At 40.2% G+C, this 25467-nt stretch overlaps 1 protein-coding gene across 8 annotated transcripts in view; it reads right to left on the reverse strand.

Annotated features, from left to right (window-relative positions):
- NELL1 (neural EGFL like 1) overlaps window positions 1-25467 on the reverse strand; it is a 305479-nt gene that overhangs the window by 143892 nt on the left and 136120 nt on the right. For all 8 annotated transcript variants that reach the window (XM_066187494.1, XM_066187495.1, XM_066187497.1 and 5 more), the window contains one exon: window positions 9888-10013. In XM_066187494.1, coding sequence (XP_066043591.1) covers window positions 9888-10013 — 126 coding nt within the window. The remainder of the gene's footprint in view (window positions 1-9887; window positions 10014-25467) is intronic.

Raw genomic sequence — 25467 nt, forward strand, 5'->3', positions numbered from 1 at the left:
CATACTGGAGGAGTATTGGGGTTCCAATACCTCTGAGGGTATTGGGAACCCCAGAGAAATGGCAGCAGTTAATTAGCGAGACTGCATGATTGAGTGTGTCTTGAAAAAGCAAAAAGGTTTTCATAAAGACAGAAAGTAATACAAACACAAAAAGTAAAGCTGAGCACAGTATAGGGACAGGTCCCATGCACTTGCTGCAACACCCTGAAAATGCCTCAAACTTCTTTGTTCTCTCTCTTTAGTATTTAATAGTCCAGGAGGGTTACCTGGCCCTTGGGCCAATGAAATCAGCAACAGGCTTTGAGTTACACTGTCTAAGCCCAATCCATGCCTCTGTGCTGGCACTGAGCCAATTACTGATAGGACAGCAAAGACATTTCCGGGTCCTTTACCTTATAAGAAATGCAAGGGGTGAGTCTTAAACCTTTCTCTATATGGGAACACTTGCTGGGGGTGTGGGGTGCATAGAGGTGCCAATAGAGGAGCATTTGAGCCTTTTTTCCTGATATTTTCCAGCAGCCTTGTATTCATTATTACTCAAATTGTGCTCATTATTACTCAAATCAGACAAGCCACAGAATCTACTTGAGCACCACAAGCAAACACTACAGACATTCTGTACTTGGCCATTAGTCACCCGACAGCTCTTCTTTGTATAGCTGAACAACATGTTTGGACAGAAAAAAGAGGACACTGCAGGGAAAACAGAGAAATCCTATCCAGCATGGCCAGCGCTGGGCCTGGCTCAGCAGCCTCTGGAAGCAGACATTAACACAGCCTGGGACTCTCAGAACCAGTATGGGAGGTTTAGGCCACATCTATCCATCTGCCGCGCCAGCCTCACACACTGCACCTCTTCTTGCCTGGGACCATTCTTGAGAGCATCTCCCTTGACACACAACAACAATCTCACAGTTCCATGTGAAAAATACTTCTGTAAGATACTGGAAGTCTGGGGGCAAAGACCTAGAAGTTTTCCAAAAGAAGATGTGAAGTAAAGAAGAAGAGCTAACAGTATTGCTGCTGTACTGCTCAGCCCCAAAACTAGAAATAGTCTTTAAGGTTTCAGATGAGAAAATTAAAGCATACTCATGAAAAGATATTTCAAATATTAAAATGGAGTGCAAATAGAAAGGTCACAGTGTTCTCTGTGTTTCATGAGAATATGACACGAGGTGACAGGCTTATATTGTGGCAAGAGAGATTTAAGAAAGCCATTAAGAAAACCTTTCTGAACGGCTGAGTAAGGGGGACACACACACAAAAAGGGGATTAAAGGGTTTCCCTCATTGAAATTGTTTGTGTTTTAAAAGAACAGATAAGACAAAGGATGTTTCAGAGTCCATGGATCCGCCTTGAGGAACGGTGAGCCTGATGCCCTCCTCTATGATTCAGTTACTTCCTTGATTTAGTAGGAGAGTTCAGTTCTGTGTCTGAAGAACAAAGACTTTGTTACAAATGGTATCTAGAAACAGAACACAGACTAGGAAATTTTTTACATGTTTGGACAAAGGAGATGACAAACCCTGGCAGTTATATCTCCAAAAAGATCAGAACTTGATTGAGTAAACTCTTTCCCAATAGCAAGTTGCACTCCTTAAGGCATCCACGCTTACTGTGGGAGAAGATGACTAAAACATGAGAGCTTTTTGCTTCCAGCCACTGGCATCGATTCTGCAGCTGCTGCATGCTTGTGAAATAGCACATTCCCACTAAGAAATTAGTGTGGTGTCTCTATCCCTCATCTCACTGACTGTGGCAATTGCCACATTTAGAAATCAAGAATTCTTATGCCATAAAAATGGATTTAGTCCTATTGTAACAAGGAGAAATCCTGCAGTAAGAGAGCTCAGGACAAATGCTGACCAGGAGACATGGCTTGTCCTTGATGTCTCTTTAGACAGACAGCTTCATTCATGAATCTTGACTGAATATTAAATCAGTAATACTATTTTTTACATTTAATGCTTAAGTTTATGCATAAGCATGAACATACATGGGCAAAACAATTTAAAATATTTCATTTTTGTGACAGCTTTTATACCAGCACAAAAGGCTGCAGCTAAATCATGTAAAAATGCTAATTATGCCTAAGTCAAGAAATACAATCATCAGCATGATTTGCGGTCAGCTATTTAATTAATTTTAGTATTAATAAAGTTACAGAAAATCAATGTGTCAAAAGGACTTGAAAGGATTACCAACTACTCTGGACAAATTAGCAACATTTCCATGCCTAGAGCACAGGAAAGCACGAAGATGCTTAATTAAACTATTTACCAGTGAGGAATTAAAATCACTGTAAATATTGCATTTTTAGTACTTTTTTTCCCTCTGATTGAAGGCACTTAAGAGCAAATAATATTCCATTTTCTAATGCCACCTTTTTAAAAGGAAGGTACGTAAAAATGTTGCAGTCAAACCCAGTAAGCCCATAAAATGAAGGTGAAGTCAGGAACAGAAGATTGTAACATAGCATTTAAAATTAGAGGACTGGGGAATAATTCAACTCCAAAGCAACAAAAGATGCTGCAAAACTGCATGAAAAAAGAAAGGAGAAGATTTATAACATAAAGGCCGCATGGCTACTCAGGGTTCATGCACACTGTGTTTCAATGAACTGCTATTGTTTCTTGTGAAAATGTCAATATCTATAAAAATAAACCTCACTGTTCACTGAATTCTTGCTGCTATACGTCCGTGCTTTTCCCATATCTAATTTTTCTGACTCTTTACTAGACTCCCCAGTGCTTGTCACTGTCTCTGCATGCATTTGGGCAAAATACTCCAGTTCTCTGTGCCTCAGCTTCCCTTTTCCAAAAGAGCAATTAAATACTTATCAGGCTTCAAGGGATGCATTGAGAAGCTACTTTATCTGTGTTAGTACAGCATTCTCTGACAATACAGAAGAATCAGCCTTTTTAACATTGTCAAAAACAGAGCTTCCCTATGGCAATAGTGCACCAGTTATCTCTCTGTGGGACTTATCTAAAGCCAAAACGAATGCCATTGAAAGCTTTCTCCTGTGTTAATGGGGTTTGAGCCAAAACCTCTGCGACTGTCAGACAGCTGATGTGGAGTTGCTCGGGCTCTGTTTTGCTGGATTGATTTAATACACTTCCAGTCTTCTGTTGACTTGTCCTGCAGAGCAAAGAAATGCTCTCTGATGCAGGCAATGCCCACCAGCACACAGATTACCTGCTGCTGAACTTGGCCAACAGCCCTCCAAGGGACTTCAAACAAATGTTTCTGCATTTCAAGGCACCTCAAACTAAATCACATTCACAGTTCTGGGAACAGAGCTGCTATTGACTGCAGTTCAAACAAAGGAGTCCCACTTAACAACAGGAGCTAAGTCCTGCCCTGCCTTAGAGCACCTGACATTAAAGGACTCAGCTGAGTAGAGATCAGCGTAAAAATATTTTGTGCCTGCTGAGCTAACACAAGCAAAGTATCATTCATTCAGGTTGTCTTACAAACAACTTCCAACTGCATTTGAAAATGCCGGAGTATTGTCCCATAGTGAGGAGATATGCACACAGATCACAACAAGGCTCCTACAAAGATCATGGTCTGTCCTCAGTGTGCAGGGACAGAGTGCATTCCAAAGAAGGGAACACATGTTAGTTCCAAGCAGAATCAGGGGGTCCAGATCTACCCGAGGTCCTCAGCCCCAGTCAGACCTATTGTGTGGAATATCTGATACCTAATCTATAAACAGTGACATAACTATGACCCCAACCCGATCAATACTTTTATCATTTTTCTGGAAAAGTCTGGCATGTTTGCTGATGACACCAAGCTGCATGGTGCCCACCAGAGGGAAGGGATGCCATGCTGGAGGAGCTTGATATTTTTATGGCATGAGAATTCTCTCAACTAATGAATCTGTGCTATATTTTTTCTCCCCTGCCCAGCTGCAGAGGGAAATGATAGAGAGGCTTTGGTGGGTACCAGGAATCCTGCCAGGGTCACCCCACTACAGCAAGATCCTAATGATATCCTTTAGAACAGCAAGATCTAAAGAGACCTCTTGCACAAAACAAACCTGAAAACTATTCCACCGCAGACCTGTCTTCATTACTGGCTGCCCCTGAGTCATGTTTTCAGCTAGGAGAGAAATCTATCAATTCACCAACCCCAGCCCATCACAAGAACAGCAGTAACATTTGTTTACTGACCTCCCTGAACATCCAAGTCCCTGCACAGCACTTTGAAAGTGCAAGTGCCACACCAAAAATAACAATGTTGTCTTCTGGAATGCTAATTTAGTTCACAAAGAAGAAACAGTGGAAAAGAAGGTCACTAAATTAGATTTCAGAAAACAGCACTATCTTTCAAAGAGTAACCATATTATCAGTAGTCTACCTAAAAGCTTTTATTCAGGTCTTTTACAAACACACACATTGATTCTGGATGTGAGGCCAGCAACCCGCCCTTTGAGACTGCCACTTCACTCTGGTGAAACTTGCTGCATTATTAGTATTATTATGGGGTCAGCTACACCACCTTGAACCTGACAGGTAAACCTCAGCAACAAAAATACAAAGACATCAATTTTAGTAATAGCTAACCATTTGAACATTTGTTATAAACATAGCAGGGAATTTCTGCAGTCGAGCTGCTTTTCACAGATAGGAGAGGGGAAGAAGGGAAGAACAGGAGAAAGGGTTTCTGATTTTCTTCCCTTGAAAATGAGATTTCTCAGGACTCCTATGTGCCTCTATGCTTTAAGCACAACTTTTCTAATAACATGCTGCAGAGGGGCTTGTTCTGAAAAGTGCAGTACATTCAGAACTGAATGATGCCCCAGAAACCACACAGGATGGAAGTGAAGGAACTTGCAGGATAACCTGTCAAAATCATTAGCTTTTCTTACTTCCTCTTCTCTACCCATACTGTAAATCAAATTCGAATATAAACCCAAGACTAAGATTTATATTCTAAGACTTCTTCTAAATAATATATTTCCATTCTAAAACATGTAAATAATATATTTCTATGCAACATCCATTTTTTCACAGAATTAGAATAGTGAACTATGTGTTTTGAAAATAATCCCTGTTTCTGTGGTAGATAAAGACGCGCTTTTTGCAAGTAACACACAAATATTTTAGTGACTTATACTTAGTAATTTATATTTTAGTTACTTTGAGAAGTCAAAGGTTAAAGAAATTCTGGGAACACCATCACAGCAAATGAGGACTGAAAGAGGATTAAAAGCACAGTCCACTATTGAAACATCATGCAGAACAGTAAAATATGGAGGTGGACTATTTTCATAGAGAAAAAAAATCTGCCAGCATAGCTTTGGTGCATAAAGAGGAGGTGCTTGCATAGGCCTCACCCCATTTTGGTAGAATGGAACTGACATGTTGGATGGCCAGGTAGCTTTCCATACTACTTCTTGAAAACATAAAACTTGGCCAAAATGGGCTGAGACATTCTCAAGTCCAATGGAGGGTTCTTCATTTAGAAGAATGTCCATGAGTAACACATGGAAATAGAGAACAAAAAATCTCCTGGCACTCTCATTTGAAAAGGTCTTCAAGTTTTATTACATAAATAGAGAATATTTGTAGTAATTAAAAAAATAAATCCAAACAAAAAACACAAGCTAAGAAGAAAACCCCAAATCAAACGAAATGCAGTGTTCGAAGCCCAGCAGTAATTACGTAAAATAAAACCTATTCTTCAAATGACTGCAGGATTTGAGGAAGTTTTAGATGTTCCATGCAGCCCCAAGGAGAACACTGCAAAACTAGTCGTTGTTTTTTAAATGGCTATCATAGCTGTTAAAGGCCAGAAATCTTGTTTGTGATCATTGTGATTTTCTTCACAGAAAATGCCAACATTATGCAAAAGGAGATGAAACCTACCCACACAGTTTTCTCTTCCTAGCAGCATGACATATGCTGTCATTACAGGTAACTTATAGCTTATTAAGATGAAAAAGTATTTGCCTACTTGATTGAATGGCAGTGAGATATAAGAACTACATATTCTAGTTTCAAACTACAGAAAATCATACACATGAGTTTTTAAAATCATACCAGAGAACAGATGCAGCCCATCCAAAATAAAAGTATTATATTCTTGTTCCATAATTTATCATGCTTCAAAAAGCAAAAAAATGAAATAATGCACTTCTGAAGTAAACTCCTAAACCGCTATGTTAGAAGAAAGAAACCCAAGAGAACTGATTTTTCATCAAGCAACCAGGGTAAGAACATGTGAGAATCAATCATATGCTTTAAATCAGTAGATTCCAGCAAATGAGAACATCTGGAGAAGCAAATCTTGCTGCCAGTTTCAGAATGGACAAGGCTGTGATTTACTAGAGAACAGATAAACAACCTGTCAGTGCCATAGGAGGAGACTGAAAAGCAGGTTCCTATTCCAGGGTAACTTTTCTTAATAAAACCAACTTTCACTCAACTTAATTAACATTTAGTGCACAAAGCCCTAGGAACAGGTAAGCAGAAAAACACTGATACACCTTTCTTGGTGAACACAGGCTGAAGTTATTACTAGGCTGACTAATCTGTCTCAGAATACCTCATCATCCCAAGTCTTTTGTGAGACTGATCACTGATTATGAATTAAAATAGCCACTACTTAATTTAAAGTCATAGGTGAGAGATTAATATAACTGTGGACTTGATCCAGAACAATGTTTTAGTCACTCTGTCTGTGTGACTGCATTTTCTGTGCAATCAACACATCTTCTCACTGCTAACCACAGAAGTTCCTACTTCACCGTTGGAAACTATTATCCAAAAAATTTTTTGGGAAAAAAAACTTTCAGCAATGTCAAACTTGTACAAATTAGTTTCATTTCATTAAGATGCAGTCTTTCAAAGAAAATACCAGAAGCAGCATATTTAAAATTCAGCAATATCCAAATGAATTTTATTTTGCTCAATTCAAATTGACATAGCATTTCACAAGTCACTCCATTTCCTTCTAAAAAAACAAACCCCTCTCAATATCAAACTGAAACATTTCATTCAGCTTAAAAATTGTTTCTGATTTACACCTTCCACATAGTTTCCACTTTCTAAAAGCTACCAGAGCTCGGCAATCAGCCACCAAGCACATGCCTGCCCAGCCACACACAGAATCTACTCAAGTGCAAAGGACTTTATACCTTGATGAACTAGACTCAGGCTTCCCAAAACATGATACCTCCTTCTCAATGGAAAAACTCTGTTTTAGGGTCAGCAGTGTAGAAAATACATGCAATGCCATGCACGTGCCTTAAGCGCTTACACTTGAAAATTCATCTTTATCCTGAACCCATCAGAGCCTTACCCCATACACAGGCAATTTTAATCAGAGCACCAAGCCATCTCAGGCTTCCAGATTTGTCTCCAAATACATGGGTCAATAACAAGAAAATCTCTCATCTATTCAGTTTGAATAAAGAGTAACAAAATTTTAAAGACCTGAGTAATAGCTACAGTCTATTGTGACTGCTAAATATTTGTTATCAGTATAAGGGGAAATTACTTAAGTATCTGCTGCCAGATTTTCTTTTATTATTTTTTTTTAGTCACTACGATTACTGCTAAAAGTCTGTTTAAGCATAATACAAAATACAAAGACAGGATTAGTGCCTCTATTGCACAGTACTTATTTTAACTGTATTTAATATTATAACAAACATTTCTTTCTAGATACAACAGGCAATGAACCAAGTTTCTCCTGATCCATGCAACACATTGCTCTGCTTCTTAATGACTGTGTAAAAAATGAAGTGTTATTTGCAAGACAATAAACCTGCAAGAAATAGTTGTCTCTCTCATTCTATTATTTGTTCTTTTACCTGCTCTGGATTCTTTGTGTGCATGCACTTTAAGTGAATGTTCCCTCATTACTGTCAAGGAACTTGTCTTGCTACTTCACACTTTCTTGGTGTATCAGAAACACCTTGCTTCCTATACCCTTTGCATGACTAATGATAGTGCCTTGCTGGAAAGAAAGGCACACTAGGAAATTAGTAGAGTATATATGGAAAAGAAAGAGTCAGATTATCAAAACCACTCTCCCCGTCACTGCGAAGGTTGATACACAGCACAGAATTTAAGGTCTGAATCTGTCATGTCACATTGTAAAAGATCAAGAAAAACTGAAAAGAGACAGATTACACAGAAATAATGACTCTTTGGGCAAAATACAAATCAGCTTTCTGACAGCTGTTTAGTATCAGCCTCTCTCAAGAGGTGGGCAGGACTTTCCTACAGTTTTATAAATTATATAATATTAGCTAAAAGACATGCTGTCATCATGAAAGTCAACATTTCCTATGACCTTCCCTAAGGATAACACACATTACAATGTAGTTATTCTAGGCTGGAAATCATTTTCATATTGAATATTCCCGTGCCATCTTTCTACTTCAGAAAACAACTCACCCAACACCATTCTAAACATGGTTTGCATCAAGCTGATTTATATCCATTTCAATAAATCTACCTGATATTTTCCTCCTTCGCATGACAGGTGCACCATCAAAATAATTCCAAAATCAGACCTTCTGGAGCATTGTCATTGAAAGATGTTATCCAGCTAGACAGAATTGGGATGAGCAGTTCAGCAGCTTCTCTCCTTTTTTCTGAGACTGCCAGAGAAGGTCCCTTAAAAACCCCTAAATGGAAATGAGGCCCTACCTATTTTCCAGTATGAATTTTCAGAGCTCATTTTGCAGACAGATATCTTTAAAGGAACCAACTAGATTTACTGTCTAATGCTATCCACTTGCTGTCTTTTCTAAACAACATGTCATAGTTCTTGAGACATTAATTTTCAGCATTAACAACAATTTCCAAACGACCTAATAATAACTGGATTTAAGAACTCTATACATTTCAGTTTTCCTTTTGTATATTTGACTCGGCTCTGTCCAGAAAGCTTCTCCTCCTGGGTAACTTCTCACATTTCAATCCACTGACCAGTTTCAGACGGGTGATGAAGTCTTGTTTCTTCTCACAACACACATGATCCCAGCCTCTGCACCCTGAACAGAAGGCAGATGTGGGACACGAAGGGACCGTGTCTTGGCTGGCAAGAGCCTCAGTGGGTGCACCACAGCCCTTCTTCAGCCACCTTCCAAGCTCATCCCAAAGGGCCCATAGAGGGCAAAGACACGTCCTACCACATCCATCTACCCTCCCCTTGTGCCTGAATTTTATCCTGGCAAAGGGCCAGCTGCTGCATGGCATTTGGGACTAGACAGAAGGTAGGGTATGTACACAAGACACGGACTGTGACAGTGCTGCTGCTGCACCTGAGAGCTCACCTGTTGGTTTAATCTTCTTCTCTGCCAGGGTCAGGATTAAATGCTCGAGATGGTGTTTCGTGTTCAGAGTCAGATATTTATTAATCCTTATCTATATTGCAGTCTCACAAGATGTGGGTTCTACAGCATTTCTAGCTAACAAACTAAAAAATGGAGCCCTATCTCTCTCTTTACAAGGTCTTTTAAGGATAAACTGTCCAATTAAGAAATGACACCTACATTATTTTTACTTTTAATCCAATAACCAACCCCCCGTGGCCAACAACATGGATTTTTCTATCCAATCACAATATACCACCCAAACCCATGAAGAAAAAGGTGAAAAAAAAGACTGGCCTATGCCCTAGAACCTCAATCTTGTTTTATATATATTACTATATTCTAAACCTTTAAACTCTAAGTTTTTCACCATGTGATATCACATACTTCTATTCACACTACACACCCATAACGCCATAACTCCTCTATCATCCAATTTTGGAAGCCTTCTCCATGGCCTCAGGTGAAATGCAGTGTTTTCTTGGGGGTCAGTGCCTGTCAGCAAAGAAAACCTGAAATTCTCAGAGCCCAGGGTTCCAACACTCACCTGTGCAGGAGAAGTCATCCACACGGACATACCCTGCGACACAGTCGCAGCGGTAGGACCCAGGCAGGTTGACACACACGGTGTTGGCGTGGCAGTAGTGCATCTTGGCAGCACATTCATCAATGTCTGCAGGGAAGAACCACCCACGGAAGTTACAGTCAGACTTAGTGAAATGAATAACATGATGTTACAGAAGATAAATTCCATTTACAACTCCAAAGGCAATCTGTTTAAACACTAGTACTAAAAAACAAGGCAAATTCAGTAAAAAAAATTTCTTAAAATAGAGCTAAAACTCCCATATTATAACAATGTGTTCCTTCCCACTGTTCTTCATGAAACATTATTTCATTTTTTAATTCTGGAAAAGTAACACATACATTTGGGGTTTTTTTGCAATGTTAAAAACCAAAAGCTGATGCAGTTTTCAAACACATAAAATAGTGTTGAAGTATGCAATACTGAAAATCCCAACTCTTAAAGGCACAGTAACTCCATACAGCATGGTATAAGCTGCAGTGCTGGTCAGATATGCCACACAATGTTTGCCAGGACAGTTGAGGAGCAGATTCCATTGCCCAGTTGAACAGCGAGTTCACCACACCTCCAGATTCACCTAAGTGCTCTGGTAATGCCCTGGCTACATAGTTCTGCTGCAGGAGTTACTGGCCAGGCCTCTGTGCCACCGCCACATGCCACACAAGAAAAAGACTGAACCAGTCACCTAAGCCCGTTTTCTGGTTCGCATCATGTCAAAGCAAAAAAAAAAAACACCCATGATTAAGGAGCAGCAAAAACTTGACCTCATATCTCTGCTTAAGCAATCTCTATTGCTGCTGCAAATCCAAAATCCAAAACTGTTTTCACAATAGTGACTCAAACCTATCATTTACTTGCCTGTTTAAATATCTCAAAGCTCCATGATATTGTAAACTGTAAAATCTTCCCCCTTCCTTTTCCACAAAACCAGACATTACAGTGAAGAATTTTCTTTATTTTTTTCTCAGCAGGATAGATTTTCTGCTTAACAGTGCAGATTTTACATGAAGTAATTCATGGTTTTCAAAATATTAATTTTAGTGTTACATATGGCCAACAGAAAGATGAATCAGAGACTTTTTTTCTCCCACTACTTTCTTTTAGTTATTGATTCCTCACACTCTGGAATTGACAACACAACTGATGAACCTCCTTGGCTCATGGAGTGCCAGTGAGTTGGTGACCCCACAGTGCAGCCTCCTATCACATCCCTCTGCACAGCCCTCTAGAGTCACCCTTCTCCCTCCACACAGGGCTTATGGAAACACAGTGTCTTCAGTTGCAATGCAACATGTGTTCTATTCCCATCTGTTGAAACTGGTTGGGGAGCTAGGGTTTTTTTGTTTTTCTTTATCTCTTCTATGACCCACTCCTCATGTCTCCAGGGAGGAGGGAACAGATGCCTTCTGTCAATGGGCCAGCTATTAAAACTAGGTGGGGTGGGGTTCTTTACCTCTTCCCTGATACATCCTCCCTCCAGGGGATATCTTCTGTTAATGGGCCATCGAGGCTCACTGCATGACTGATACAATTACATCATCCCATTGGGAGATGCTCCACCCAGAGGGAGGAGCCCAGCATTCCTACCTGGATAAAACCTGAGATTGAGAACACCATGACAGCCTGTTTCCACTGGATTCCCAGAGGAAGACTGGATCCAACTCGCCACCACTGCACCTTTCTACAGGATCATCTCTGCTCCAACAGAACCACATCTGTCACTCCAGGAGGACTTGATTGGACTGCTCCCAACACCCTGACCAACAGGGTGTAAGGTCATGTTCTGACTCTGCCAGTGTTTTCTTTTTTTTTGGTTTGTTTGCTTCTTTGTACTACTACATTTTTAATATTCCTAGTAAAGAACTGTTATTTCTATTCCCATATCTTTGCTTGAAAGCCCCTTAATTTCAAAATTATAATAATTCAGAGGGGGGGGTTACATTCTCCATTCCAAGGGGAGCTCCAGCTTTTCCCTGGCAGACCCCTGTCTTTCCAAACTAAGACACACAGCAAGTGATTAGCACCAAAACATCAGCATTCAGCCTCAGAATGGGAGGGGGGGTGGAGTTTAATTGTGCACATGCTGAGTTCTTGGCTAACTAAAACCAGGTATCTTGTTTAACCTTCCTAAACTGAAGCAGCTGCAGTTGAGATACACCCAAATCTTCCAGGCTCTGAAAATGAAACACATGCTAGCTACACTCACACTTCCTACATTACAGACATCTGTCCAGCAGGAGCTACCAGCTAAATCTCTTCATGCTGCCCAGAAAACAGCTGTCAGTTGGCAGCGATTTCAGACTGCTGCCGACTTGGGATGAATTAGAAATGATGGCCTGGAGGCAAAAGACTTTGTATACCACTGCAAACACCTTAAACTATCTCATTCTTCCATTTGTGTTGTTTCAGTTGCAGTGCCACTTAATGAAATGAATTTTAAAAAGTCAGGAGCATCAATATATGAAAGATAAAAGCCAGGAAAAATCCTCCCACATGTCTTGTTATCACACCACTGAGTGCTCGAGCCACTTGGGAAACACTCAGGTGTTGACGTGTGTTCACAGTGATCTGCTTGCAGACTATTTTAATAGGCTTTTGGAATGTAGCTCTGAGGAGTTTTGCTCTTGCATATCTAATAATTTTCTAGCATAAAAGGAAAAGGAATGAAAAGATGTCTGCAAAGAAAGCAAGAACGTCAAAACAGCAACCAATTCACTTGAAAATTAACCTTATGCACTACCCTTCATCTCCAGCTGCCTCACTACACTTCTCTTTATTCCCCCAAGGGGAGGTGAGAGGATTAAAAGTCTCAATGGTGAAGTAACTTGAACTTTGATTCATTGCAAGAAAGGCCCGGATTGCTGTAACAAAAAACATGAGAATGCCCAGACATAAAAAGAAAATTCACTACCTATATGAAAATACTGCCATGAGAGAATATCTCCAAAGGAGACTAAGGACTTCAATTGATGACTTGACTATAAATAGAAGAAATGAGAAAAACTGGCACTGGGATGCTGCAGAAGTTCCAGAGCCCAGGAAGAAAAAGCCTGGGCCTAACAAAGGAAGCAGAAGTTTAAAAAAAAAAAAAAAACAAAAAACAAACAAACAAACAAAAAAAAAACAACAAACCACCAAACCCACAAACCCCCACCACACCAAACAAACTCTGTCTCTTCAAACTTTGTTCATTTGCTTAACTGTCTTTTCAATCTTTAAGGGTTACATTTTCCATAAACCCTTCCAGCATTTCAGATTTTCTTTTACATTTGCAGTATTAGCCTTCTACTAATACCTGCATTTTCTTTAGAGAGAATAATATTGAGAGGTCAAAACTGGACAGAATTTTCTTATTAAAGCCTGTAGGGCAACACTAAATCTGTTGCTCTGGATCACAGTGCTACAAATACTTGTAAAAGGTTAGGTATTCATCACAAAAAGCTTTGGGTTTTTACTTAATATTGTTAGAGTAAAACCCATAAAGCACACAGTGGTATATATCAGCTTAGCTGTAATGGAACTCAAATTGTGATTCATGTGTATGGATTGCTTGTCGCATTTGAAATATTAAAGCTCATCTTCTAGTGGTCTTTGGAGATGACAAAAATACATGATTTATGCTTCTCTCTAGGCTGGTGAAGTAGTTTGTTTTTCTTTTACAAAGGTATACTTATGGTCTTTAAAATGAGACTTGACACAGTATAATCATCACACACATATCACCAGCTTCAATCTGCATCAGCTCACACTTCGCAACAACAGAGACATTTGGCCTCCAGCTTTCAGCAAGGACTGGTGTGTTAAGAGGGTGGGTTGGCCCGGGAAGGGACTGCTACCCCACTGGGTTCAAGTGTCTTCTCAGCAGTCAGTGAAACAGGGTTCATTATCAGCACAGAGCTCTCCTTACAGCATCACTCACACACCCTATAGCTCATTAGCTACTATCATTACTCTTCACTGCAATAAATAGTGCATGTGAACTCAGAGGCAATAATAAAAGAGAACATCTCTCCTTGGTTGTGCCAGGGCACTCAGCTAGGCTGTGAGTACACTGGGATAAAACACAAGGAAAGGAGCTCAGTGGAGCTGCCTGCTTAGCACCCAACAGGTGACAGCTCACACCAGCCAACCAAACAAGGTGGGAGGGGAAGACAATACAAATGGTCTTCAAGGAAAGAGGTTTTCTTATCTGCAAATGTACTTTACAAACTGTCCAAACCACTTAACTCTCTTCATGCCTGACTTAGAATCCTATTACTAAATATTTGTGATGTTTAAAGATGACAAGATACCAGATCTCAACTAGAGCATCTCTTTATTGTTTGTCCTGTCCAGTAAGTCACATCAAACCAAAATAATTTCAGCTGTAAAGAAGACACAGTACCTATTAATGGCATTGGAGTTTTGTCCATTCAGCCTAAGGTGAAATAGACCTACTGGTTTTTTAAACTGTTAGTCATGTAATAACCATGAGGGAACAATCTTGAAACAAAGCACTCTCTGCCTCTGGAATTGTATACCACTCTTTCATGCACTCAACAACAATCCCTTTACACGTTAGTAGTGTTATCACCTGTTGTTTGGGCCTTCATTTTCAGTTTAACTACTGAAAGACAGTAACATACAAACCAAAACTGTGGCGGTGCAAAGTTAACGTTAAGTTCAGTGTATAACAGTTGTTTCATGTACTTTGGTTTCATGTATTTCAGTTCACTGTTCACTGTACCCCAGTTCTATTTTTAGTCTCCCTCATGTCACAACCTCCCCCTCTGCCTCCCTCTGTCTCTCCCGGTTTTCCCCAGTTACAGCATGTGATTGGCTACCCTTTCCCACCTTGTCTAACTGTCTGTCATCCCTCAGGGAGATTCCCCCTCCCTGCCAGTCACCCAGGGCCTGTCCCCCAGGTCTGGAAACTTCGATAGGAGCTTACAGGTGACTGGCTAGCTGGAGGGCTCTCCCCTCCGTCTCTTTGGTGATAAGTCTATGTTGTTGTCAGTTATGTTAATGGCTCCCCCTCCTCTCTCTCTCCCCATTGGTTATGTATGTACCCACCCCAAGAGTCCACCCCTTGGTTAAAACCCCCTGTTGTCAGAGGCTCAGGGTCTCTCCGAGGCTCTGGGCTAAAGGCAAGGATCCCCCTCAATAAAGCCTGACTCCCAGAAAAACCTCTGAGAGTCCCGTCTCTCATTACCTCCACCGTAGCTGAGCGGCAGGACAAGGCTGGCCAAAAAGATCCCACCAAGATCCTGTGGGGGCATGTCAGGGGCTAGCCTGGCATAACACGCACCGCCGCCACTTTTTTAAACAGTTAGTCATGTAATAACCATGAGGGAACAATCTTGAAACAAAGCACTCTCTGCCTCTGGAACTGTACACCACTCTTTCATGCACTCAACAACAATCCCTTTACACATTTAGTAGCATTATCACCTGTTGTTTGGGCTTCATTTTCAGTTTAACTACTGAAAGACAGTAACATACACACCAAAACAAAATGAAACACGCTATGAAGTGCTCCAGAGCACTAACAGATTCTATCTTTTTATAAGAATCACTTACCCTATTTGCAATTGTCTCCCAGTTACTCACTTTCCAGTAGGGGACTATACTATACCAAAATAAATTAGAATTTTCGAGAACTCTGTAGGGAAGCAAAGACTTAAAATCAAAAAGGGGGGGGGGGGGGGGGGGGGGACGGGTGGGACGGGGGACCCCCAGCTTTGCAGAAAGCTCTGATGTCTAATTCATGATTAATAATATGAGGGAGGATTCCCCTCCCCTCTTTTTATTCCAATCAGTACTATGCAGTGACTTGAACTGTATTAGACCCTTGTCTACATAATCAGGATTTCTAAAAATGTGAAATCAAACAGTGTTACTATTTAAGTAATGTCAAATCTTAAAGTATGTTCACAAGCTGATGGAATCATACCCATGAAGTTTCCAAAACAGCAGAACACAGCAGTAGTGGTCCTAAAATTTCAGCCACCTTATGCAAAAATGAACACATTCCATTTTCACTCCACTTACTCAGCTGCTCTTCGTTCATTTTATTTACTTGCTCTCCAAATTCTCCCTGATTCTGTCCTCTCCTGCTGTTATCTCCTTTCCACTGTCAAACTCACTTGACCGCAGCCCCACTTGACTTTCTACTTTTCCTTTTCACCCTCCCACTGCCTGTCCTCTTTTTCATACATCTCATGCATCTAACATACCCCACACCTGGTTTTTACCTTTACCAGAGGCCTGGTTTCTCAAATTGTGCACCAGAACCCTCAGGGAGCCATAAAGCACTAGACATAGCAGTCAGCAGTTCCCCATGAGCTGGCAGCAGCTCAGCCTCCCCCAGCTGCCTGAGTAAGAGACTAATTACTGGCAGCAAATGTTTAGGCTAGCCTTAAAACCGTTTACCAGCCTCCTTGGTAGCAATTCACCTCCTCCAAGGCAGGGCAGCAGCACAACTCTGCCTTGGGGATGGAGCTACTGCCCATTCAGGGGCAGGGAAAGAGCCCAAAACAAGAACAGATAAGCCAAAGAAAAAAGTCCCTTTCAACAAGGCTGAGAAATATTACCGTAATGTCATTAAGTAACTAACTAGTGAAAAATGCCTTCATAAATTAGGGCTGGAGTAGCATCACCTGGGAATCCAAAGGCAATAAAATAACTATCAATATAATAATATCAGGAAGTATTATCACTTTGACTTTTAGAGCATCATTAAAATGGTGCTGCCTCTTCCTCTGGGCACAGCATTAAAGTGCTTTGCATTGATATACGCACTTTATGATCAGGACAAGAGTATCAATATTCCAAATCTGCTTTCTGCCTATTCAACTGCCCCTCTAGGGATAGAAATTGTACAACTATCAGGTTAAACAACTAAACAAATATTTTAAAGCACACATTCACATGCAAATCACACTTGAACAGTCATACTTCCCCAGTGCAGACCAGCCCCAAACAATCGTAGCATTCCTGAGAAGGACAAAAAATAAAAACTCAAGTGAAGGTACTCTCCTGGTCTTTATTTCAACAGTATTAAGTTTAAATACTTTTACCACTCACACTCAAGGAAGCAACTGATTATTCTCATAAAGAAATCACAACATTTTGCTACCTGTTTCTCAGGTGCGGTAGTAAACTACCTGGGAACGTGGTTGTTTCCTAAAATCCTAGTGAAGCCTTAGGTGTTAAAATATTGCCTAGGTACAATACAATCCCCTACTCCATCCTTCTTATTCCCTACAATAATACACAAGTCATTAGCCTCTTTATTTAAGGTTATGATTTTTTGCTGATAAAAAATGAAAATTAAAAAAAAATAATTGATTTCCATAGCCTGAATCTCCAGTGATCTGACCAAGTCCCTGACTCTCTGGAGTCAGAGAATTTCATCTGTAGTCTTTTTTGGTCATCATTCCTGAAGACAACATAATCATACCATGAAAGGCAGCAGTCAGCTCTTTAAATCTTGCTGTTCAGACTATCTAGTGTCCCTCTCTGCAAGAAGTTTTTCCTTTTATTATGCTATTAAATTCTGCTTCTCTCTAAGGAAAACTGAAAATTTGCAGTTCCTTTGTGCTTTCCATCATTACACTGGTAAATTATGTGCACTGGTTTGGTGGGATGGTCCCAAAGAAACTTGAGATCTCTTAGGATAAAACCAGCTTATTTAAACTGAAGTGTTCCTAAAAGATCATTTCAATCAGTTCAAAAGCTGCCATTACTTATATTTTCTTTAACATTAACACATCAATGTGGTGCTGTTTTTAACAGAAAGGAGCTGTTTTCCTAACCCTAAGTGCATTCATTTGATAAATACATTAATAGAAAATGTTCACAGACTTATTACTTTTTTAAAAAACGTTTGCAGCTATAGCTCTTAGGGATGGTTGATAATTTATTCATAAGGTATCTCTGACAGTTGCAAATAAGTTACTTAAAAAAAATATGCAGCCAGAATTCACATATGATAACACAGCTTAAGAGAACGCAGATTAAAAATAATCACAGAAAGCAGAATGAAACATTTGGGGAAACAGGTTTTGGCTAACAGCAGCAGCTCAGTCATTTGCTCCAACATGCCAAAGCAACTAGGAAAAACAAGTCAAAATTCTGCTTGTACTGCTGTAGCAGCTGCTATGATGTTTAGAACTAACTGAAGTTTTAAAAGATTGCTTTATCCGGGATTACTCAAGCCTTTTCATTTTTTTCCTGCTAATTATTCTTTGAAACTATACTGATATTTCTATTTAGAATGCACAGCAGCAGAACAGGCTGCTAAAAGAGTGTGCCTGAGTGGGTGTAAGGATTTTTCTTTAAGGACACTGCTGAATTTGCTCTTCCCCTCAGTGGCCTATGAGAGGCCATGTAACAAGCAAGGCACTTCTCATTTTGGGAGTGTGCCTGGCCACCAGAAATCAGGACTTTTACCCAAACCAGTGCCATCTTCCCTGCTCTCCAGTTACTCCCTGGCACCCTGGACTCCATAAAGGCAGATCAATGCCTTTGAGGACACTCTGCTGGAAGGCATTTGTGGACTCTGAGGAACATTCATTACATCCTCTCATGCACATTATGGCAGAGAGGTGCTTTGACACTCCCAGGTATTTTAACATTCTCAGGAATACCAGCAACTACTCGAAGAAAGAATTCTGTATTTCAGGGAAATGACCTGGTGTCCTTCAGAAAGGAAAAAAGAAAAAGACAGTGATGACTGTTGCCTCTTGAACTGTATTAAGTGCTCTGAAAAGAGCAAGATGTAATGGCAGGTGACCTGGGAGAAATACTGAGAAACAGCTTCATCCTAAGGCTTCAAACTGACAGAGGGTGGGTTTAGATTAGACATTGGGAGAAATTCTTTCATGTGAGGGTGGTGAAGCAAGAGCAGCACACCCAGAGGAGCTGTGGTGCCCCATCCCTGGAAGTGTTCTCTTGGAAAGTGTCCTTTCCCATGGCAGGGGGCTGGAAATAGGTGCTCTTTAAGCCCCTTCCAACTCAAACCATTCTGAGACTCTGTGCAACTTCTGCTGATTATAACCAGACCACTTGAACTATGAAATGGAGGTAATTCCATACAAATGGGTGCCAGCCCAATAATCCCACATAAACTGGTGCTGGTCCTACAGGAGTTGTTGGGTGTCAGAAATTTGCAGGAGCAAGCCTACAACAGGAGGAGCTGTTTGCTCTTAGTAGAGTGAAAACACAGGGGATTTCAGGGGTTACAGAGTTCTTGCTGTATCCCCTGAGAACAGCACTACACCATAAACCAGCAGAGATCTGTGCTCTCTATCCACAGTCAGAGCAATGTCCTGGCAATATTGCCAAGGACTCTGCAGCAGGTTAACAGCTAAATCCAGTGAAAGGTAAGAGAGAAGCTCAGAAAAATAATGCCATTCAAATACAATGCATTTTGAAAGCTTCTCTTATAAAAATATGAAATCAGAAATAAACCCTTGTAGCTGTAAGTCCTATAATGATGTTAGCTTGCTTTTTCATATAATTTTTATCTAAAAAACGGCTCCAAAAATTGCTGTTATTTTTATTCTTTTTATAAAAGATGTTGTGTTCAATATTTCATATTATAAATGCTTTCATCCATCAGCCATACTTTGTCAAAGTTAGTAAATAATCCTATTTGTACATGTTATCTTTTTCAGAAGAGAAGTTTTCTTAAAGCTTCTCTCTGAGTGTTAATTTAGGAATAAATAAATATTTCTACAGATGTGATAAGTAAAATGTTGGTGTTCCTAAGGTTCATCCTTGTAGATATAATAAATGCTTGCATAGGTATAGCGACATGCAGACAATAAAGAAAATATTGCTTAAATTCACCACAATAATCATGTTTGGCAGTGCAACAGAAATTAAACAGTACAGAAAGCATCAAAAAACACTGGCTTTTCCTGTCCTCCATCAAGTGTGGTGTACATTTTTCCAGAAAGCAGGAGATGCTTTGGGAATCTCCCAGCTGTTGAGGAGAAGATAGAGGGGGTAAAAAGGCTTATCACAAGGCCTATGTGGGACAAATTCTTTCCACCAAAGATGGTTTGATAAGCCAAAGAGTAAATTGTGAGCTATCCTGTCACAGTCTCCCAGCACAGCACATCTCCAGGCAACTGCAAGCTTTGAAGTTTGGGATCAGCTCTGACACTGAAACCCCGAGCAATGACAAGGGTCTGATCTGAACATGTTCCCTCACAAATCCATACAGAACAACAAACACGTGAATATCTGTGAAGCCTGTCCCCTCACAGAAGTGGTGCTCACCAGTGCAGCACAATTTGCTTCCCTGGGACACAGAGGGACCTAATTGCTTTCCCCTGGCTAGAAGCCAGGATAGAAACCTCACCAAATTACTACAGGGAAAGAAGTGGGAAGAGTTACATACAATAAATCTAACTGGACTACTCTCCCTTAGTAGTACTCTCCCTTAGTACCACTATTTCACCCATCTTCCTTCTTCAAAGGCTCTTAATGCACAAGCATTCATTCTAAATCTAACTACTTCATTCTTAGCTGTAAGAGTTACCATCACATAAGTCTACTACAAATAAAAGGTTATGCTGCTACTGCTTACAAATATATTACTGCCCATTAGAAAACAAAGCCAAATAATCACCTCATTCTCAGGAAAATAGCTCTGTTCCCTAGAATGACTGCTCCTGTTTTACTACATAAACGTACTCCTAAAGCCAGGCTTCCTTTGACTTTGATTTCACTTATGAAAGAAATTCCAGGATCTCAAGCAAGCACTGATGAAACAAATTCTGCTATCCAAGAAGGAATGCAAGATTTCTGTAGCAAATTCACCTCCTTATTTATTGCTACTTTTTAATCTTTCCAAACACTCTGAGAGATACCAGTGGATGCCTATACAGAGGGAGGGTGGAGGGGAAGAGGTGAGGGAAATGCTGTTTTTCTCTAATCGTCCATTTACCTGTATTAACCAAGCAGTACAATACATTGAAATAACTCTATCCATTTTCATTCAGCTCATACCTTACCTTTTCAATCCCCTCTATCTGATTTTACTAATGGCTGGAGTCGAACAATGGATTGCTATATCAAAATGAGCAATTCTTTCTTCATGCCATTATACTGAGAGTAATCATATTAAATATCTCATTCCATCAGCACGTGCCTTATGCCACCATCCACCATTCTTCTATCACTCTATTTTTTGCCCAATACTCTTACCCAGTTTGTCTATGTCCTGGGTTGAAGTATATTCTATCACCATCTTCATGAACTGTTGAAACCAGGTGAGGCAGTGCTCCCTGCCTCCTCCACTCTGGCTTATCTTCTGTTAATGGGCCCATCAGCACCTTTGCTACACAGCTCACAGATAACCCCCTCCTGGACTACCTCCTGTTAATGGGCCCATCAGGCCTTATCACATGACTCACCATCCCATTGTGAGATGCTCCGCCCAGAGGGAGAAACCAAGCATTCCAGTCTGGATATAAGCTGAGACTCTGAACACCAGGGGCGCCCTTACCCACTGGATTCCCAGAGGACCCGAGCTATCAGACCTTTCTACAGGATCACTGCTTCAGGAAGACCACCTCATCTAGACTGCTTCCATCACTACGCTCAGGTTGTATTCTGACTCTGTCAGTGGTCTTTTGTGTTATTGCATCTATTCTAGTTTACTTTCTTTCCTTTTTTTTTCTATTAAATTGTATCTCTGACTTGGAGCCTCTCCTTTGTTTTGCCTTCAAACTACTACAGTCTACTTCTACATGGATCCTGCCATATTGACTGGCTTACTCCCTCAAATACACACAGATGCTATCTCCAAATGATAAATTGTAGAAGGCTGCCCATGTAATTGATCTAGAATCCCTGTGCCCACAGCAATGTTTTATTGTGGCATTTTGAAGGATGCTCTAGCTCTCTGAAAAATTAAATGCTTATGAAAACTGCATGGGGGTTTTTTTTGGGGGGGTGGTGTCTTTATCATGTCTGAAAAAAACCTACAGCTCCTGGACAACTACTAGTCTAGTATTTTATAATTATTTTAATTATACTTTGTTACAATAAATGAGACAGATAATATGTTAGCAGCAAAAATCATATGAAACTAACACTCCACAATTTTTCACTGAAGTAATTTTTTCAGTCAAGGACTATCTGTGCAGCACACAGGTAACAGAACAATATTGTCCCATGCTGCCAAACACCAACTGTGCCCCATCTTCTCTATTTATGGCCTTAATTTTCCTAACTATTCTCTTAACATCTTTTCAACAATTCATTATTCAGCTGTTTCCATCACATCTTGCTCCCCTATGCAGGTCTGCTGAAAAATCCATGAGGAAACACTGAAGTGGCAGACTCATCACCATTGCTGAGTTGGCAGCAATGCCTCTTCGTTGCCACATAATTCAAACCAGGTGGTTCCACATGATAGAGGATTTACTGGTTTTATTTTCAGGGGTCCAGATTGTTGCCTGTTAATCAGGTTCCACAGAGGATCAGAGACAAAAATCATATACAGATAAGGACTTAAGGATCATTGCTAAACAGTTCCTTTCCCAGGATCCCTCAGAGTCACGCTAAATATATTTTTGTGTCCACATCTTTGCTATGCAATCTAGTTATATTGTTTATGCCTTTTAAAATTTAATTTCATCTATAATGTAAAAATAAACAATGAAACATCAGCAGAATAAAACCACCTAATTTTAGATAATATAAATATTTTTCCCTATAAACACAGTCTTAATTGACGTAACTGAAAAGTGCAAGATGCCTTTCTCATCCAAGCAAATTTGATAATCAGGTGTGATTTATAGCACTAGTTACTAAAAGAGGCATTTCTGGTTTGGAAATTGCAACAGTACTGCATTCCTTAGGCACAACCTGAGGTGAAATAAGTAAGAGGAACAGTAAGAGGGGGTGGGGGGAATCCAACAGCTGATCAAAAAAATATTCTTTACCTGCAACCTAAAGCCCTGCCTCAACACTTAGTATAAATTTTATTTTAATTGCTTTGCTTTTGGCTATGAAATTGAACTGGTGATTTAATGCCCTCCCCTTTGATAACATAGTCACATGTTTAGCTGCAGTTAAAAAGAAAAAGAAATTGGAACACTCACGTCCTTGATATTTCATTTCTAGTAACTCTTCATCTAAATTACTACACAGCCCATCATCATAGGGAGTTTTACAATGTATATTTTACATACATTTCCCTTATCAGTGTCAGCTATTGAGGAATACATTCACAGATTCCCTCGAGTTCCACCAAGGCAAGTGGTCAGAGCAGAGAGAAAGGATGGAGCAGAGAGGTGCAGAGCCAGTCCTTCCCAGCCATGCAAGCTACCTGTGAGGGAGACTGTAGCTTGCTTGATGTTTTAATGGAAGACCTTGAATGGGCACATGCCCTCCTGCCAAAAGTCCTCCTCCCAACAAGCTTCCTGAGCTTTCCAGAAGCAGGGTTTCAATTTGTAGTACACAGCACACCTTTGGGGAGTAGAGGTTGGGAACAGAGGCAGCATTATGTTTGTAATTTCTGATAGTGAATTACTATTTTATTGCCAGCATCATTACCTAAATTTCAGAGCATGTTATCAGCTGTAAGACCCAATTCCAGCATGGCCATGGCTGGCTTTTACCAGTTCTTCCAAACCCCAACAAAATTCTCTGTAAAATACAGGACTGCACAGCAGGGCAGTGGCAAAGACATACTTCAATACAGGTTAAAGTAATCCTTGTGAAAGCCAGCAGAAGGCCCAGAAATTAATAATGAATTGCTGAAAGCCCAGAAATGGGCTTTGAACCAACCTACTGAATATTCTGTGTGTGTGTATGTGTACTTATTTGTACACTGCAGAGGGAGGTGAATCAACAAAGATCTCAACCTGAATGAAGAGAAAAAAGAGGAGGGTTGAATGAGCATTACTGACTCCAATTGCTCTTTTCTGACTCTAATTTTTAAGCTAGATTAAGCTTTGTTTAATAGCAAAATAATAACTCTTAAATTGCTGATGAAACATTCACATATTTTGTCTCTGCAGAGAACCATTATGAAAACCATGTGAGTTTCCCTTAGCAACAAAAAGATGGAAACTTCTATAGATATCTAATGCATTTTCACCATCTTGATTAAGAAGCAAATTCTGGCTTGATTTCATTGGTCATTCTACATTAGTTGTAAATGATGGAAAGAAAAAAAAGACAGCAGAACTAGACAAGCTATGGATAGAAAGTCAATACCAAAAATCAATGCAAAATACTCCTCATCCCAACGGCTTCCAGTGCTTTCTCCTCCCTCCACATACATTTCAAGCTGTTGTTCACTTTTTATTAGTAGCAATGTAACCTTGTCACATTGTGGCACACAGCATGAGGTCACCCACAGAGTAAAGCCAGACAGGACACTCTGAAAACACACTCCCACTGCTTGAGACTTTGAAAAACATGAAGTGATAATTGTCAAAGTAAATCTACTCCACATAGAATTTATGAGATTATATAATAAAGACCCTACTTTGAAGAGTCTCTGAGATTTTTATTTTTGTAAATGAAAAAGGTTCTGAGAATACAAATCTCTTGTCAATGCAAATCAACATGCCTGTACCAGCATAAATTGGGAAATATTAATTTGTAGCTGCCAAGTATAAAAGACAGCTAGCAGGCAGTGGTGGGACTTAGTCCCCCAATGCACCCAGTTGCTGCAGGTTAACACATGAAGCTTGAATCCCAGACAAAAATGTGTTTAAAAAAGTAATTCACACTTCTCACTTTAGTTAGTTAAGGTACACTATTCCACTAGTCTGTGCACGTGTCCCTGTCCCAAATATCCTTTGCTTTCCTGCACAGCAGCAGTAAAAAAAAACACCTCCAGAAAGGTAGTGACCACAAAACCCTCCACTTTACCCACAGGAGGAACCACAGCACTTGGACTGCTGGAAACAGAAGTGAAGGGAGGAGCCACTGCCTATATTTCCTTCCTTACAATGTCTTCCCTTTGACTGAAAGCAAAGGGAGCGCCTCAAAAAGCTTGAGAGTAACAATGCTAACAACAAAAAAAAGACATTTCCTTCATGTTTGGGAAAAGACGAGATGAAACTGAGCTTAAGAGAGAAGTAAGGGCCTAAATATTAATAAATACATTCATGTTAGAGAACGTGAACAGGCTACAACTCCTCCTGATGGGCTGTAACACAAGACTGAGATGACTGTAAAACTGAAAGGAGAAAAGCACAAAACATTTCATTTCCACAATGGTCACAATCCAAAGGTGGTGATCCTTCTCAAAACCAACATTTAGAACAGCTCCTTCTGCTGAGTAAGCACAGAAAGAGAATTTCAGAATTTATGCCATTGTCACATGTACTGCATGACTTTCCGCAAAAAAGAAACTCTCATTTTACTGTATTGAGTTTGCATGGTAAGGTTTTGGCAGCAGGGGGTAGATTCTGTGACAAGATGCCAGAAGCTGCCGCCATGTTCAGCGGAGCCAAGGCCAGCCAGCTCCAGGACAGACCAAAGCTGAGCCCATCACCAACACCAGCAGCACCTCCCTGAGAGT

The sequence above is a fragment of the Chamaea fasciata genome, unplaced genomic scaffold (genome assembly GCF_029207755.1).
Source record: "Chamaea fasciata isolate MVZ Bird 193981 ecotype frontalis unplaced genomic scaffold, bChaFas1.0.hap1 SCAF_7, whole genome shotgun sequence".
NCBI lineage: Eukaryota > Metazoa > Chordata > Aves > Passeriformes > Sylviidae > Chamaea > Chamaea fasciata.